Genomic DNA, 12,163 nt, shown 5'->3' with positions numbered 1-12,163 from the left:
AAAAATTTTGAAATTCAGAAGGTGGAAAATGGTAAGAGCTGTCCGTTAATTTCATGTGGTGTAACAGAGAGGCAAAATGAAGTTGTATGGTTACAGTTTTCATTTTAAGCGGTATCACAGATAAGTCTGAAATAGTGTTAGTGTCACTGGCAGTCATCCTGGTTCAAGGCAGGATAATTCACATACTTTGTTGCTGTTCATGGGTGGCTAGTGCTTGCCTCTAACCAGTGTGGCCCTGGTCCATTCCCAACTAGGGCCGTTTGTGAGTAGAGTTGTGCGTTGAGGGTTTTTCTCCGGGCCCTCTGGTTTTTCTCCCTCCGAAAAACAATCGAACACTTTCAATGTCTGGCTGTGGTCCGTGGTCATATATGGGTCACATGGCTGACTGCCAAAGATGCCATTACATGCCGGCCGCTTGATCACTTTGCAGCCGCGTCCTTCGCAATTCAGCTTCTCAGCTGTGAGTAAAGACGATTAGCCTCCCAAATTATTATTTTTATTTATTGTTTCAGGATGGCATTGACCGGGAAAAAATATTGGCTGATCTTTTTGGTCTGATGTTAAGTGATTTCTTTTTCTGAAGAGGAGCTGTAGACTAGACGAGTTGAAGGGGGTTGATGTACTGCTGGCAAGGAAATACTCGTCAGTCTCTTAGTCACCATGGTGACCAGCGCAGGCATCAGCATATTTGCAGAAGTTAAAGTCATGAAAGGCGTCGGGGTCCTCAAAGTAGGTGGAGTTGTTAAGCTGACACAATCTTTGTCCAGTTTCGATGTGTTTGATGTTGAAGGAACGACATCCAGGCTGCAGCACACTGAGGGTCGCTTGAGGTTTGAAACTCTTTCATCACGTGACCAGCAAGACAGTTTGAAGTAATTACTCTTCCCTCATCGCTGATTGCGAAGGTATGGGAGAGAGATCTGCCGTAGTAAGAGGCATCACCCACGTTCATCCTGCAAGTAGCAGGAATGGCCTCATCGGTGCAGCTATAGGCGTACCACTTTGCATCGTACACAAGGATGGCACAGTCATTTACCCCTTGGTTGTACGCAGTAGCCGGAGTGCCACCAAGCCAGTTGGTGAAAGTATCTTCAACCACCGTTTGGCCGTTGCATACCCATACTCCCTCTGTCTTCCTGTCGTCACAGCCAATGCTGACATGAAATTCACCCTCTGGAATAACTGTAGTGATGAATTCGTTTTCTTCGGCTGAACGAGGAGCAAGTAGCTGGCCTCCGAGCTCACGACAGATAGACTGGGCTTGGAGCGCTGGCACCTTCTGAGTAACACGATAGCACGAGTCATTCCAGTGGACCCACATAGGAGGGCAACAGGGATGAGATGGGGATGTGCAGGTGTCTAGGCCCACTGCTGATGAGCTGAAGATTGCTACTTGAGTGACAACAACCAAGAAGATCATAATGCTGGATGGTTGGATGTGGTTAGCAAAGAGATGAAGTACAATTATGGCCTTATACAGTCTGCACGGCTGTTTTTATACAAACTGAGGCTGCATCCGAATCCCTTAATTGTTTTCAACTGTTGTCTACGCCTTTGCCAATAACAGCAGAAATAGCCTAAGGCCAAAAAAAAAAGTCTCCGGTTTCTGGTATGCGTGCGCGTCGCCGTAGCCATGCGTGTCGGCAAAATGAAAACTTTTTGGTTCAATGTAAGATGATGTCTCAAAACCGCCAAACTCACTGGTTTGACGTGTTTTTACAAGGGGTTACGATCGAGTATAAGCTTTATGTAGCCTCTCTGGACTCCCTTATATTTTGCACTAAATTTAGTCTGGCACCATTTGCAGTCATCAGCCAACATTTGGAGAAGAAAAAAAGAAAAAAAAAAAAGCCGCTTCGCTGCACCACTTTTGGGGCAAGCTCCATACCAGAAACCAGAGACTTTTTTGGGGGCCTAAAATGGCTTGAGTAGAATTTTAATTGCCTCTTATTGTATGCACTTAGTTGGAGTCATTACTTAAAACATCAATTCCTTAATTGCTTCCTATAGCTTGTTTTACTCAATTTGTAAAATGCGATACCCGATTTGAAGGTCTTCGCCATTAAGGGATTTAAAATTGAAGTGACCATGGATGTTTGAAGGTCTTCGCCATTAAGGGATTTAAAATTGAAGTGACCACGGACGTTGCCAGGATGCTCCCCCCCCCCCCAAGGAAACAAAAAAGACAGGGGCAAAAAAGAAAGAAAAATAATAAAAAGAGGTGCGAATTCATATTTGCTATTAATTTAATACACATTTAACAACGTGCGCGTCTGCAGGGGTGTCAATGGGGTAGGGGTGGGTAAATGTCCCAGCTGTCCCGAAAAAATGATAAATTGAGAGTATGCTAGAGAAAGTGCAAGGATTTTTGGAAAAAAAATGTACCTTCTTCCCCCCCCCCCAAGAAAAAATCCTGGCGATGCCCATGATATGGAAGTGACTGCCTGCAAAAGTGAACTATTAACTTAGGGTCTTTACTCCTGTCGTTATAAGCACACAAAGGCTCTGTAGATATACATGTAGCAATTCAGGATTGCACAATAACAAATAAATGGTTATCCACAAGATCCTTTTCTTTATCAGTTCCTTATTCATATTCCTTTAAGTAATTTCCACATGTAAAGCCATTGAACTGCCACTTTGGCCATAAGGTGGCAGCCGCATCAGCCGACTAGCCAGTGTTGGGCCAACTACTCATCAGCCCGATTAACTTCTCAAGTTATGAACGCAACATTAAGAAGAAATAATAACCGTAGTGCATTTATAGCGCTTTCCATCGTATCAACAATCTCAAAGCGCTTTCCAATTATTACCCCGTTCATCAGGCCACGAAACCACGCAGCAGCCGATATCAGCGCTCAATCGGTCTTCGACCCTCACGGGTACCCATTTACTCCTATATTCAATTCAACAGTCTTCATTCATTCATTCAAAATCATATGTCGTGGTCATTTGCAAGCCTCCCCCTCTCACAGACGAATTCTGTCTGGTTCACTAGTTTTTTTTAACTTAACATGAGAAAAGTTTGAGTGTGTTGGACTTTCCCCGAAAAGCTGTACCATCATCATCTTTCACGCTATTAAGTATCAACTGCTAGAAAATAATTGCACTGAATTTTCCTTGAAAAAGGGAATTGGTAATAAAAATAATAGCTTGATTAAAAAAATGACCATGGGTATCAGGCATGTCAGGCAATTAATTATAAGATTGGTTTGTTTATCAAAATTAACTGCATATATAACCTTCAGCATGCAAAGGTTATAAGATTGGTTTGTTTATCAAAATTAACTGCATATATAACCTTCAGCATGCAAAGGCAATTTGCGTTATGAAGATGGCTAATTACACAGGGATCGTTAGCTTGATTAATTAGCAAAATGCAATAGGTGACTTTCAAAATAATATCTAGCCAGCTCGGTCAGTTAGTTTAGATTAATTGTTCTAAGCGCCCTTGACGTATAATTAGTCATTATCCCCTGTCAACTTTAAGGACACTTTGGTTTATGCAATAAGTGGCTGAGTGCAAAACCATAGGAGAAAAATTCAAAAATTTGTGATCACAAATTCAGAGGTTTAGTATAGTAGTATTAAATCCCCTTCTATCTTGATCATTGAGTACATTTTTAGAGTCAGGATCTACTGATTACAAAATCATTTTGAGTCTTGGTCCACTTTCAAACTCTCAAAAACTTGTCTTCATGAGAGCAGCCTTGATATGTTTGTAGCATTATGTTAAACCAAGACAAATATTGATAAAAAGTCAATGCATTCTTGAACCTTAACATTGTTCAGTCAAGCAACGATGAATTAAAATGAACTTTTAAAATAAACTTTTTCTTCTAATTCTACACTGTTTAAAACTACTCAATTGTTTTCTGCTGTGCAGTGCATGGGGTCAGATTTTATGAGAATGTAGGAAAATGTATGAGACATGCTGCTGGAAAGAAAGTACATTCATAGGCTTTCAAGCAGATCCAGGTGGAAAAAAAACAACAGGGGGATCAAAAAAAAATAAAAAAATTAGGACTTTAGAGGACAAAATCGGGATAAAAGTAGGACTTTTCGACTTTCAGGAGTTTTTGTTTACAATCACCCATTTCTGCAGCATTACAAGCTTCATTTGGCATGTTCTGTACTCAGAACTTGTGCTCCATCCTCAAATTTAAGCTCTTGGAAGTACAGTTGCCCCCAAGCCCTTCATTGTGTGACTTACATGACAGCATGTAACACGGTTGTGAAAAATATTCAATGAGATTTCATTTTTTCGGAGTTGCGGCACAAAAAAGTAGGAAAAGGTACATGTAGGAATCGCAATAAAAGTGCAGGAAAAGTAGGAGCAAGAAACAAAAAAAATAAGAAAAAGTGGAAAAGTAGGACAATTTGAAAACCTGATATAAAAATATTGTAAGAATTTCTTTCCTAATTGTGAGGATTATCCTCATGATCTTTTTGACAGCATTTATATCTTGCCAATTTGCCAAAACAGCTCCTAAAAATATTGCCACTTGACCTTTAGTGGTTGGCGAGGACATCTTGAATAAACCAGGAGATGTTTTGCAGTATGCATGTGAAAATTTGATGACAGCTAAGTTATTACATGATAAAATTTGTCCTTGGTAATTGAAGCCCTTGTATCCAGTCCGTAAGTGACTGCACGTACATGCCCACGTACCACTGTGATACCTTGCACCCATTGGCTAAACATGCCACTTTGTACTACTCCCGGTTGCAATGGCTCCAATGCTACTCCATGGGTAGTGGCCGTGGTTTAAGTTGAGATGACGTCTGTACACTTACGAAACGGATAGACTCTTCATTGTATAAAGTGATGTGAACCTTGACCAATGTGGTTTATATAAACCACAGGACAGGCTTTTTCACTCCTCAGTCTGCTGTGTGTTGGTATCCATGCATCCACATCGGTGATGAACTTGAGACTTTAAATTTTGAAATTAAGACATCAACAGTAATCTGATCTTATAGAGATGTTGCTGCTAAAAGCCAGTGCCGTGTGCCTATCTGCCATCATCATCATCATCATCGTAGCAAGACGAGGATCAGCATCCTGCCCCTCACCTACATGTACTGGACGTTGCCCGCCGACATTCAACCGCATAGGCAATGCATGTTACCGTGTTGTTAATCCCTTCACTTTGGGCGAATCATGGGCCAAGAACCAGGCAGCTTGTCAGGCTATGGGGGGCGAGCTGGCTGCTCCTCACTCATCAGAGGAAAACCAGCTACTCCAGAGCATGGTGCCTGAGAGAGTCAATCTTTGGATTGGTTGTAGGGATGAGGCTGGCGACGGAGAGTGGGTTTGTGAGGGTCAAGAACAGAGTGACACTTACACAAATTGGATCCCTAGTCAGCCTGGATTCCCTGACCAGACGTCTGGGCCATACTTCACCTGTGCCGTGCAAGAAAACGGTTATCCTGAGCCATATACTGGGGTGTGGCAAACACAACCGTGCCATGTTGGTTTCCGAGCAGTCTGCGTCTATCGTTTGAGAGGGCTTCGCCAACACTGCTTCGCTTCAAGCAATAACCCCCAGTTTACTAACTGGTGTCTCATCGATCACATCATCAGAGAGTTTGTCACTAAGACTGTTGCTAGCTGCACCTCTGCCTGTATCACGGAGTCTGGATGCCGGTCCTTCAATGTCATCATCAAGGAGCAAGGACAGAAACTATGTCAACTCAACGATGCCACAACCTTCGATGATGTCCACAAGTTTCAACGTGTCAGCTCCAGTTGTACCTATTACTCTGAATACTTCACTGCTTGTATGAACTCAAACTAATTTGAGAGTCATCGCAAAACAAAACATTTACTAAAACTATTCATGACGCATAAACCTGATGCTGAAGATAGACTTTCAGTTGAATACTAGCATCTCATCAGCTGTAGTTAAAAGATTTCTTTGCTTTGCATGTATTTAGGCACAAATGTTCTTAAAGACATCCAGAGCCTGGATGTAGGGCCTTGAATGTCACGATCAACAACCAAGAACTAACGGTGTGTCATAGGACACTTAATAAATAAAATATTTTGCTGCTTGTATTGATAAATGATTGAGACTGGGAAAACCTGAATGACAAGACAAACAATTCAAAATGACAAATCTTGAATTATCGAATGAACATTATTTTAAAGGATTCAGTCTCCACGAATAAAATGCATAGTAGACTCAGAAAAAAGTCAAACAACCATTTCTTTTTAAGAAATGTGAAGAAGGATGTACATAAAAATGCAACTTCAAGTGTATATATTCATAATTTGCTGTACATAAAAAAAATTCTTGTCCCTTTTTCAAACTTCAAGATCGTAGTTCAGTCTATGCACACATATTTTCAGAATTTGCACTTTTCATCAATTATACTTTAAAATTCATTCAGTTACTAAAATTAATAATACTTTTATTCAATGAAGCAATGAAAGTCAATGATCATTTGTTGGAGGCATTGACTGAAGAAATCAGCCGAGTTTAGAAATTTGGGATTTGATGGAGGATGAAATATTCTTTGAAAAAAAAAAAATTGTACTTTTTGATCGGTTCAAATTGTAAATTAATAATTATAATCTAAAATTATATTAAAATTGAAGTTCAGTTTCAAATGTTTGACTTTGTTGACCATATTGACCTACATGTATTTGGTCCAGAACATTTTCTTTAGAACATCCAAAGTATATTTCAGCTCAAATATATTTTGCAATTTACGTGCACAATGTCAGACTTGCATAATGCCAAACAATACAAACTATAATAGTACTCATGTAACAATACTGAAAATTGTACAGGCACATTTTTTACTTCAGAACATGTACATGAACACACATATACATAGCCTTTCATTTATCATGGTCTTTTGAGCACTTTTGACAAAAGGCCTCACACCCCCAATACAAAAAAAAAAAACTCTCTATATTTGTAAAAAAAAAACACCCCCCCCAAAAAAAAAGCTGGAAATTTCCCCGAACGAAAACCCCATTTCAATATACAATTAAAAAATTATTCCTAAATTTACTCAAATTAATTAAAGTGCAGTGTAAAACACAAACATTCTAGTGCATGATTGCAATAAAATATAAGTGAATTGTTAGCTTTCACAAAAGATAATAGGGTCAAAATGCTCATGAATTTATGAAAATCTTTACATGTAAGTCAGTAAAATACTCCAGGTCTGTGTGAAACAAGTTAATAAATAACGTGCGAAACAAAAAGGAGTGCATAAACGGTTCAGTTTAGGTTTAGGGATCGTCTGCAAAGCAGGCGACACGCCCGTGAAGAGACGACACGCCCGTGAAGGGGGTGACACGCCCGTGAAGGGGGCGACACGCCCGTGAAGGGGGCAACTTGCCTGTGAAGTGGGTATTAGGCAATCAAGCCCCTACTGCCTTGTACCGGGCACTGCAAATTTAAGCCTCATTTTATATATTTTGCTTTAAGTTTTTATCATTATTTTATATTTATGTTGAAATCTTTTGGATGATCCTCTGTGCTCCGGCTGGCATTATTTCTTACTTTTCTTTGCTTTGGCCATTGTCTTTTTACCATGAAAAAAGACGGATAAACTCCACAATTACTTCAGCAAGTTTGGGCTCTACAGGTGCATAGGCGTTCAGAAAGCAATCAATTAACAAAGGCTGATATTAAAGTTTGCACGTTCTCTTTGGACATGTTTGGACAAACCCATTTTGTTCAGCTACTTCTATCATGTCCATTCTAACTTCAAGTTGAAATTTTCTCTCTTGGCAATCCTTTCCCACGTCTCGTAGTCTCTACGAGAAATCTGAACGCAGTTGATAAGTTTGACAAACTCCAACTGGTTACCAGAGCTGAGAAGTAGCTCAGACAGTGTTTCCTGCGTGATGCAATGACATTCATGTATTGATAGCTGCTTGAGGTTCGTAAAGTTATTTTTCTTTAGAACGTCCCACAAGACGTTATCTGTGAACGTATCAATTCTGATTAGTCCCAAGGTCTGCACTGCGACACTGTTTGACAATACCTGACCCAAGGCCTCCTCCGATAGGGATAAGTCGCCATTCTGACACCAGAAATCCAACTGGATTAAACCCGTCATGGCTTGAAGACCGTTATTGTTGGGAATTCCTGGGACCGAACCGAACACTTTCCCCTCTGTCATCATTAGAAGAAAAAGTTTCCTGAGATTGGGGCAGAGTTGACATACCGCCACTGGATCCAGCCCATCGATGTCTTGAAGAGATAGAACTTTTAAATTCTGACCAATCTCCAGCAGGACTGGCAGGATGCCGCTGGCAAAAGTGATATCCTCACTCTCTTCACAACAAAGCTGAAGATCTTTCAGGTTTTTCAATTGCGTCAGATGACCTAAACCTTCACTGTCGAAACCGCAGGCAAACCTGAGGTCAAGCTGGGTCACCTGGGGGCAAAGGTCAGGGATAGCTTGGAGCATGCCATTAGAGACCGACATATAATCCTGGCACTGTATTGATCGTAGTTTGTAGCACTTTGAATGTTGCAAGACAGAATCCGCATTGTCTGGTTCAGGGTTATCATATAAGCTAGTTAGTAGACTTGGGTATTCTAACACCTGCAACTGTGGAATGCCTTCAAGTACTGCACGTGCTCCCTTCTCGGTGATTAATGTATAGGAAATATCCAACCGCTTCAACTGAGTCTTTGAATGGCCTGATGAAGCGACCTGGCACAGTACCATGACGTCCTGGTCACTGACCAGACAATGTTTCAACGAGAGATCCCTCAGTCCGAAGCAATGCTTGAATATACCCTGAGCAGCTGAGCCGCGGAGGTTTGTCTTTGTGGCATTCAAGGTGGAGAGTTGAGGAAGACGGGTTGCTATGGCAACAAACCCTGCTGATGTAACGCGCTTGCAGTAAGACAAGTCTAATGCCTGAAGCATCTGTAGAAATTTCAATTTAAACAAAAATGATATCTAATGAAATGCTAGAGTGCCTAGTCTTGGCTGATTGAATGCATTTAACTCCGTTATCAATGAGTGAATCTTCCTGTATTTTGTTTGCGGAAGATGTCAGTTCAATATCTTTTTTCAGATAACCCGTCACTTTTTGAAAACAAAATTTCCAAAATTCATGAAAAATATTTTCATTTTAACAAGGTAGTCAAGAGGTGGTGTAGCACAGCCAATTGTTATTGTCTGGGGAGTTGTGTGGTACACACACTGCATAAAAAGCCACCATAGCCAGTCAGTCAATGGAAACATGGCATAAGACGCACCTACACCAAACTGGCAAAAACCCTCCCTTCTGGGTCACTGCCAAATTCCAAAAGTAACCCCTAATATTTGGCGCTTTGGCAAAATTCCCTGAGGTTTCCCTGACTGGAAAAAATGGAAACTCTATATTTCAGAGTTTTCCTTTTTTCCAGAGTGGCTGGGAAAACTGGGTTTTTTTGGCCCATCATTAATTTTTTAATTTAATTGAAGTGCGATACAAACTTTACTGTTCTACTAAAAAAAGTATTTATGAATGGCAATAAAGTGCGATAAGCCCATTTCTTCTGTTCATTTAGACCTCGAGAGTCGAGATGGTGTGTTGCTACTTGTTATTCTCATACCTTACATGAAGACGCAACGATTCCAATGACTTCATCATTAACGATGCGGTTACAACTGCTCAGATCCAATTGACGAAGTGCGCCCCCATACAGCAGGAGATGGAGAGCTGATCGGCTTAGTCGTTGGTGCTTGACGAGAATTGCAAGCAGATCTTCAGAAAGTTGAGAGTCTGAAAGAAATTATCATGAATTTAATGATTTTTGGGTGAAATTTAATTCAACTTCGCTTAACAAAGTAAAACAGATGCAGCTTAGAACTTTCTTAAAATCCAAATTTTTATTAGTTACATACAAAAGAAATTGTGTGTGGTTTGAGACAGAAATTCATGCCAGTGTTAATGCAAATTGTGCTTGGAATGAAAACTTTCCCTTGTTTTTTTAAAATCATTTTGGCTTTTTTATCGAAATACGAGAAGAAATTATTTATACAGTGGTATACTTTTATGGATCCATTTTCCTTATGAACGCTTCAGCAATTATGTGTTTCAACAATTTGTGCAATTTTTGATGGAAATAACTCCACTTTTTAAGATGATTTAATACAAGAGCAACTGAAGTAAGAGAAACTTACTAAGTTGATTGAATGGTCCAAGAACAAAGCGATATACTGCTTGCCCTAGGTGATACTCTTCATAGTGTTCAGTCCAGTAAGTCACATTCTTGGCAATGAATTGTAGACACACATTATGCAGACTTCCTGGTGATTTGCGTTGAGGCATTATTCCTGAAAAAGAAAACATGCACAATACAAAACTTGTCATTGAAGACTTTGATTAACAGGAAACACGCTAGGGCTGTCCGAAATATACCAAATACCCAATATTCGATCATAAACGGAATATCCAAATAGTTTTTTACCGGTTCGAATATTTGAAAGAAAAATGTACTAACACGACTGTGATTTTAATCGTAACGTTGCAGCGGTGTATTAATTGTCGGATGCCACTTTTTGTCCACAGTAACTTTTTTGTCAACGTCGGTTCATTGTTCTCCTCCATTTAGCAGGTTAAAGCCCTTGGCAGTTTTTGAATATTTGAATATTCAGTGGAATGCAGTTTCAAATAATCCAATAGGCCTACTAAATAATTCGACAGGGACAGCCCTAATTAACACATATCACAAATTTATCCACACTGTTTAAAACTCTTTTGCACTGACGTATAGGAACTTCGGAAATAATCTTGTTCCTAAATCATTTTCTTGAAAATGAATGGTTCTTGAGTTCGGAATGCAGAATGATGTACATCACTACAGTTACTGTCAGTAGAAACCGATGAAAACTCGCATGCAATGAAAAAAAGATGGGAAAAGCATTTTTCTGTGATTAGTGATTAGTTCCATGAGATAGTAAAGGCCCTCGCGGCTTTGCCGCTCGTGCTAGTCTTTTTACGTGCGTTACGTGTCCAGATGGTCCACGTATAGGCGCGTGGGACTTGACTAAAGGCTAGACACATAGAGAAAGGATGTTGTGCGCTTTCTTGAAAATCACGCATTCTTAAGAATGCGCATGCACATTCTTATGATTGTGCAACTGGATCCTTGCGCAATCTTCGCAAAAAATAACTCTTCCAGATTGAGCGCACATTCTTAAGAATGCGCGACAAGATAACGGTCTTGTCGATGCCGTGCACCGGCTGCGCTTGGCAAGTCTAGCTGCATCCTCGTTCACTGATTCTTATTAATTATACTGTTGCAACGCAAGGCGCTGAAAAGTAGAGTGGATATGAAAAGTATACGCGTATTTGGGGGGGGGGGGGGGGGGACCGGGAGACATAATAATAGTGTATTGGAAAGAATTCTGATTTTTGGGATAATAAAAGCGGGGGGGGGGGGGGGGGGGGGGGGGGGAGGGACGTAAGAATGAAGAATGTGAAGAAAGAGAATGAATACTGTGACATCCCATAGTGCTAATGCTATTTCCCATTTAAATTGCCACCAATTTATTGTTCACACCCCCACCATTACAAGGGCGGATCCAGGGGGGGGGGGGGGGGGGGGCCAAAGGGGGCCATGGCCCCCCCCCCCCAACGAAACCAATTTTTTATATTTTTTTATGTGACATCGCAATAAAGGCAGGCAATGAGTACACCACCATCTTTTTCTCAAAAAAACATTGGTTAAAGTGGTCAGAAATTGCCTCAGATCGCACCACAGAGCATCTAGAATCAAAAAAATGAGCGCTCATTCTTAAGAACGCGTGCTCATTCTTAAGAACGCGCGCTCATTCTTAAGAACGCGCGCTCATTCTTAAGAATGCGCGCGCATTCTTAAGATTGCGTGATTTTCAAGAAAGCGCACAACAATGACACAATGCAGATACTCACACGCGAGACGTGTGATTTTTTTAGACAGTAATACTATAGGCCTACTACTAGTAAGTTAAAAAATGGCATATCGATATATCTCTTTTTTAAAAATCCACTAAATGTGCACATAAGTGTCAGAAGAACTTACTGTATTACTTGTGAACCGTGCGGCCGCCTTACTTGTTTCCACAATGAACGAAAAAACAGCAAATAGTTGGGGCGTAACACTAGTTCAATTCGATCAGCTGTCAACATTGCACAACTGTATTGAAATGC

At 40.5% G+C, this 12,163-nt stretch overlaps 1 protein-coding gene across 1 annotated transcript; it reads right to left on the bottom strand.

The window, feature by feature from the left end:
- Positions 1 to 6,937: 6,937 nt before the first annotated feature.
- Positions 6,938 to 12,158, bottom strand: LOC119739924 (EIN3-binding F-box protein 2-like). Its single transcript, XM_038215063.1, has 4 exons — positions 12,036 to 12,158; positions 10,153 to 10,305; positions 9,582 to 9,751; positions 6,938 to 8,907 (listed from the first exon to the last, which is right to left on the bottom strand). Exons 2-4 carry the CDS (start codon positions 10,298 to 10,300, stop codon positions 7,714 to 7,716), a joined length of 1,512 nt encoding a protein of 503 aa, XP_038070991.1. The 5' UTR covers positions 10,301 to 10,305; positions 12,036 to 12,158; the 3' UTR covers positions 6,938 to 7,713.
- Positions 12,159 to 12,163: the final 5 nt, after the last annotated feature.

The sequence above is a fragment of the Patiria miniata genome, unplaced genomic scaffold (assembly GCF_015706575.1).
Source record: "Patiria miniata isolate m_02_andy unplaced genomic scaffold, ASM1570657v1 HiC_scaffold_4, whole genome shotgun sequence".
In the NCBI taxonomy this organism is placed as follows: Eukaryota; Metazoa; Echinodermata; class Asteroidea; order Valvatida; family Asterinidae; genus Patiria; species Patiria miniata.
The sequence above is the reverse complement of the archived record's forward strand: the minus strand, read 5'-3'. Positions and strand labels throughout refer to the sequence as shown.

What these genes read in the sequence shown, in the direction of transcription:
- LOC119739924 (XM_038215063.1), bottom strand. Translation starts at nt 10,300, where the DNA reads ATGCCTCAACGCAAATCACCAGGAAGTCTGCATAATGTGTGTCTACAA. An exon ending in TGGACCATTCAATCAACTTA is followed by an intron (nt 9,752 to 10,152) that starts GTAAGTTTCTCT and finishes AATTTCTTTCAG; the next exon opens with ACTCTCAACTTTCTGAAGAT. An exon ending in TCGTTGCGTCTTCATGTAAG is followed by an intron (nt 8,908 to 9,581) that starts GTATGAGAATAA and finishes AAATTTCTACAG; the next exon opens with ATGCTTCAGGCATTAGACTT.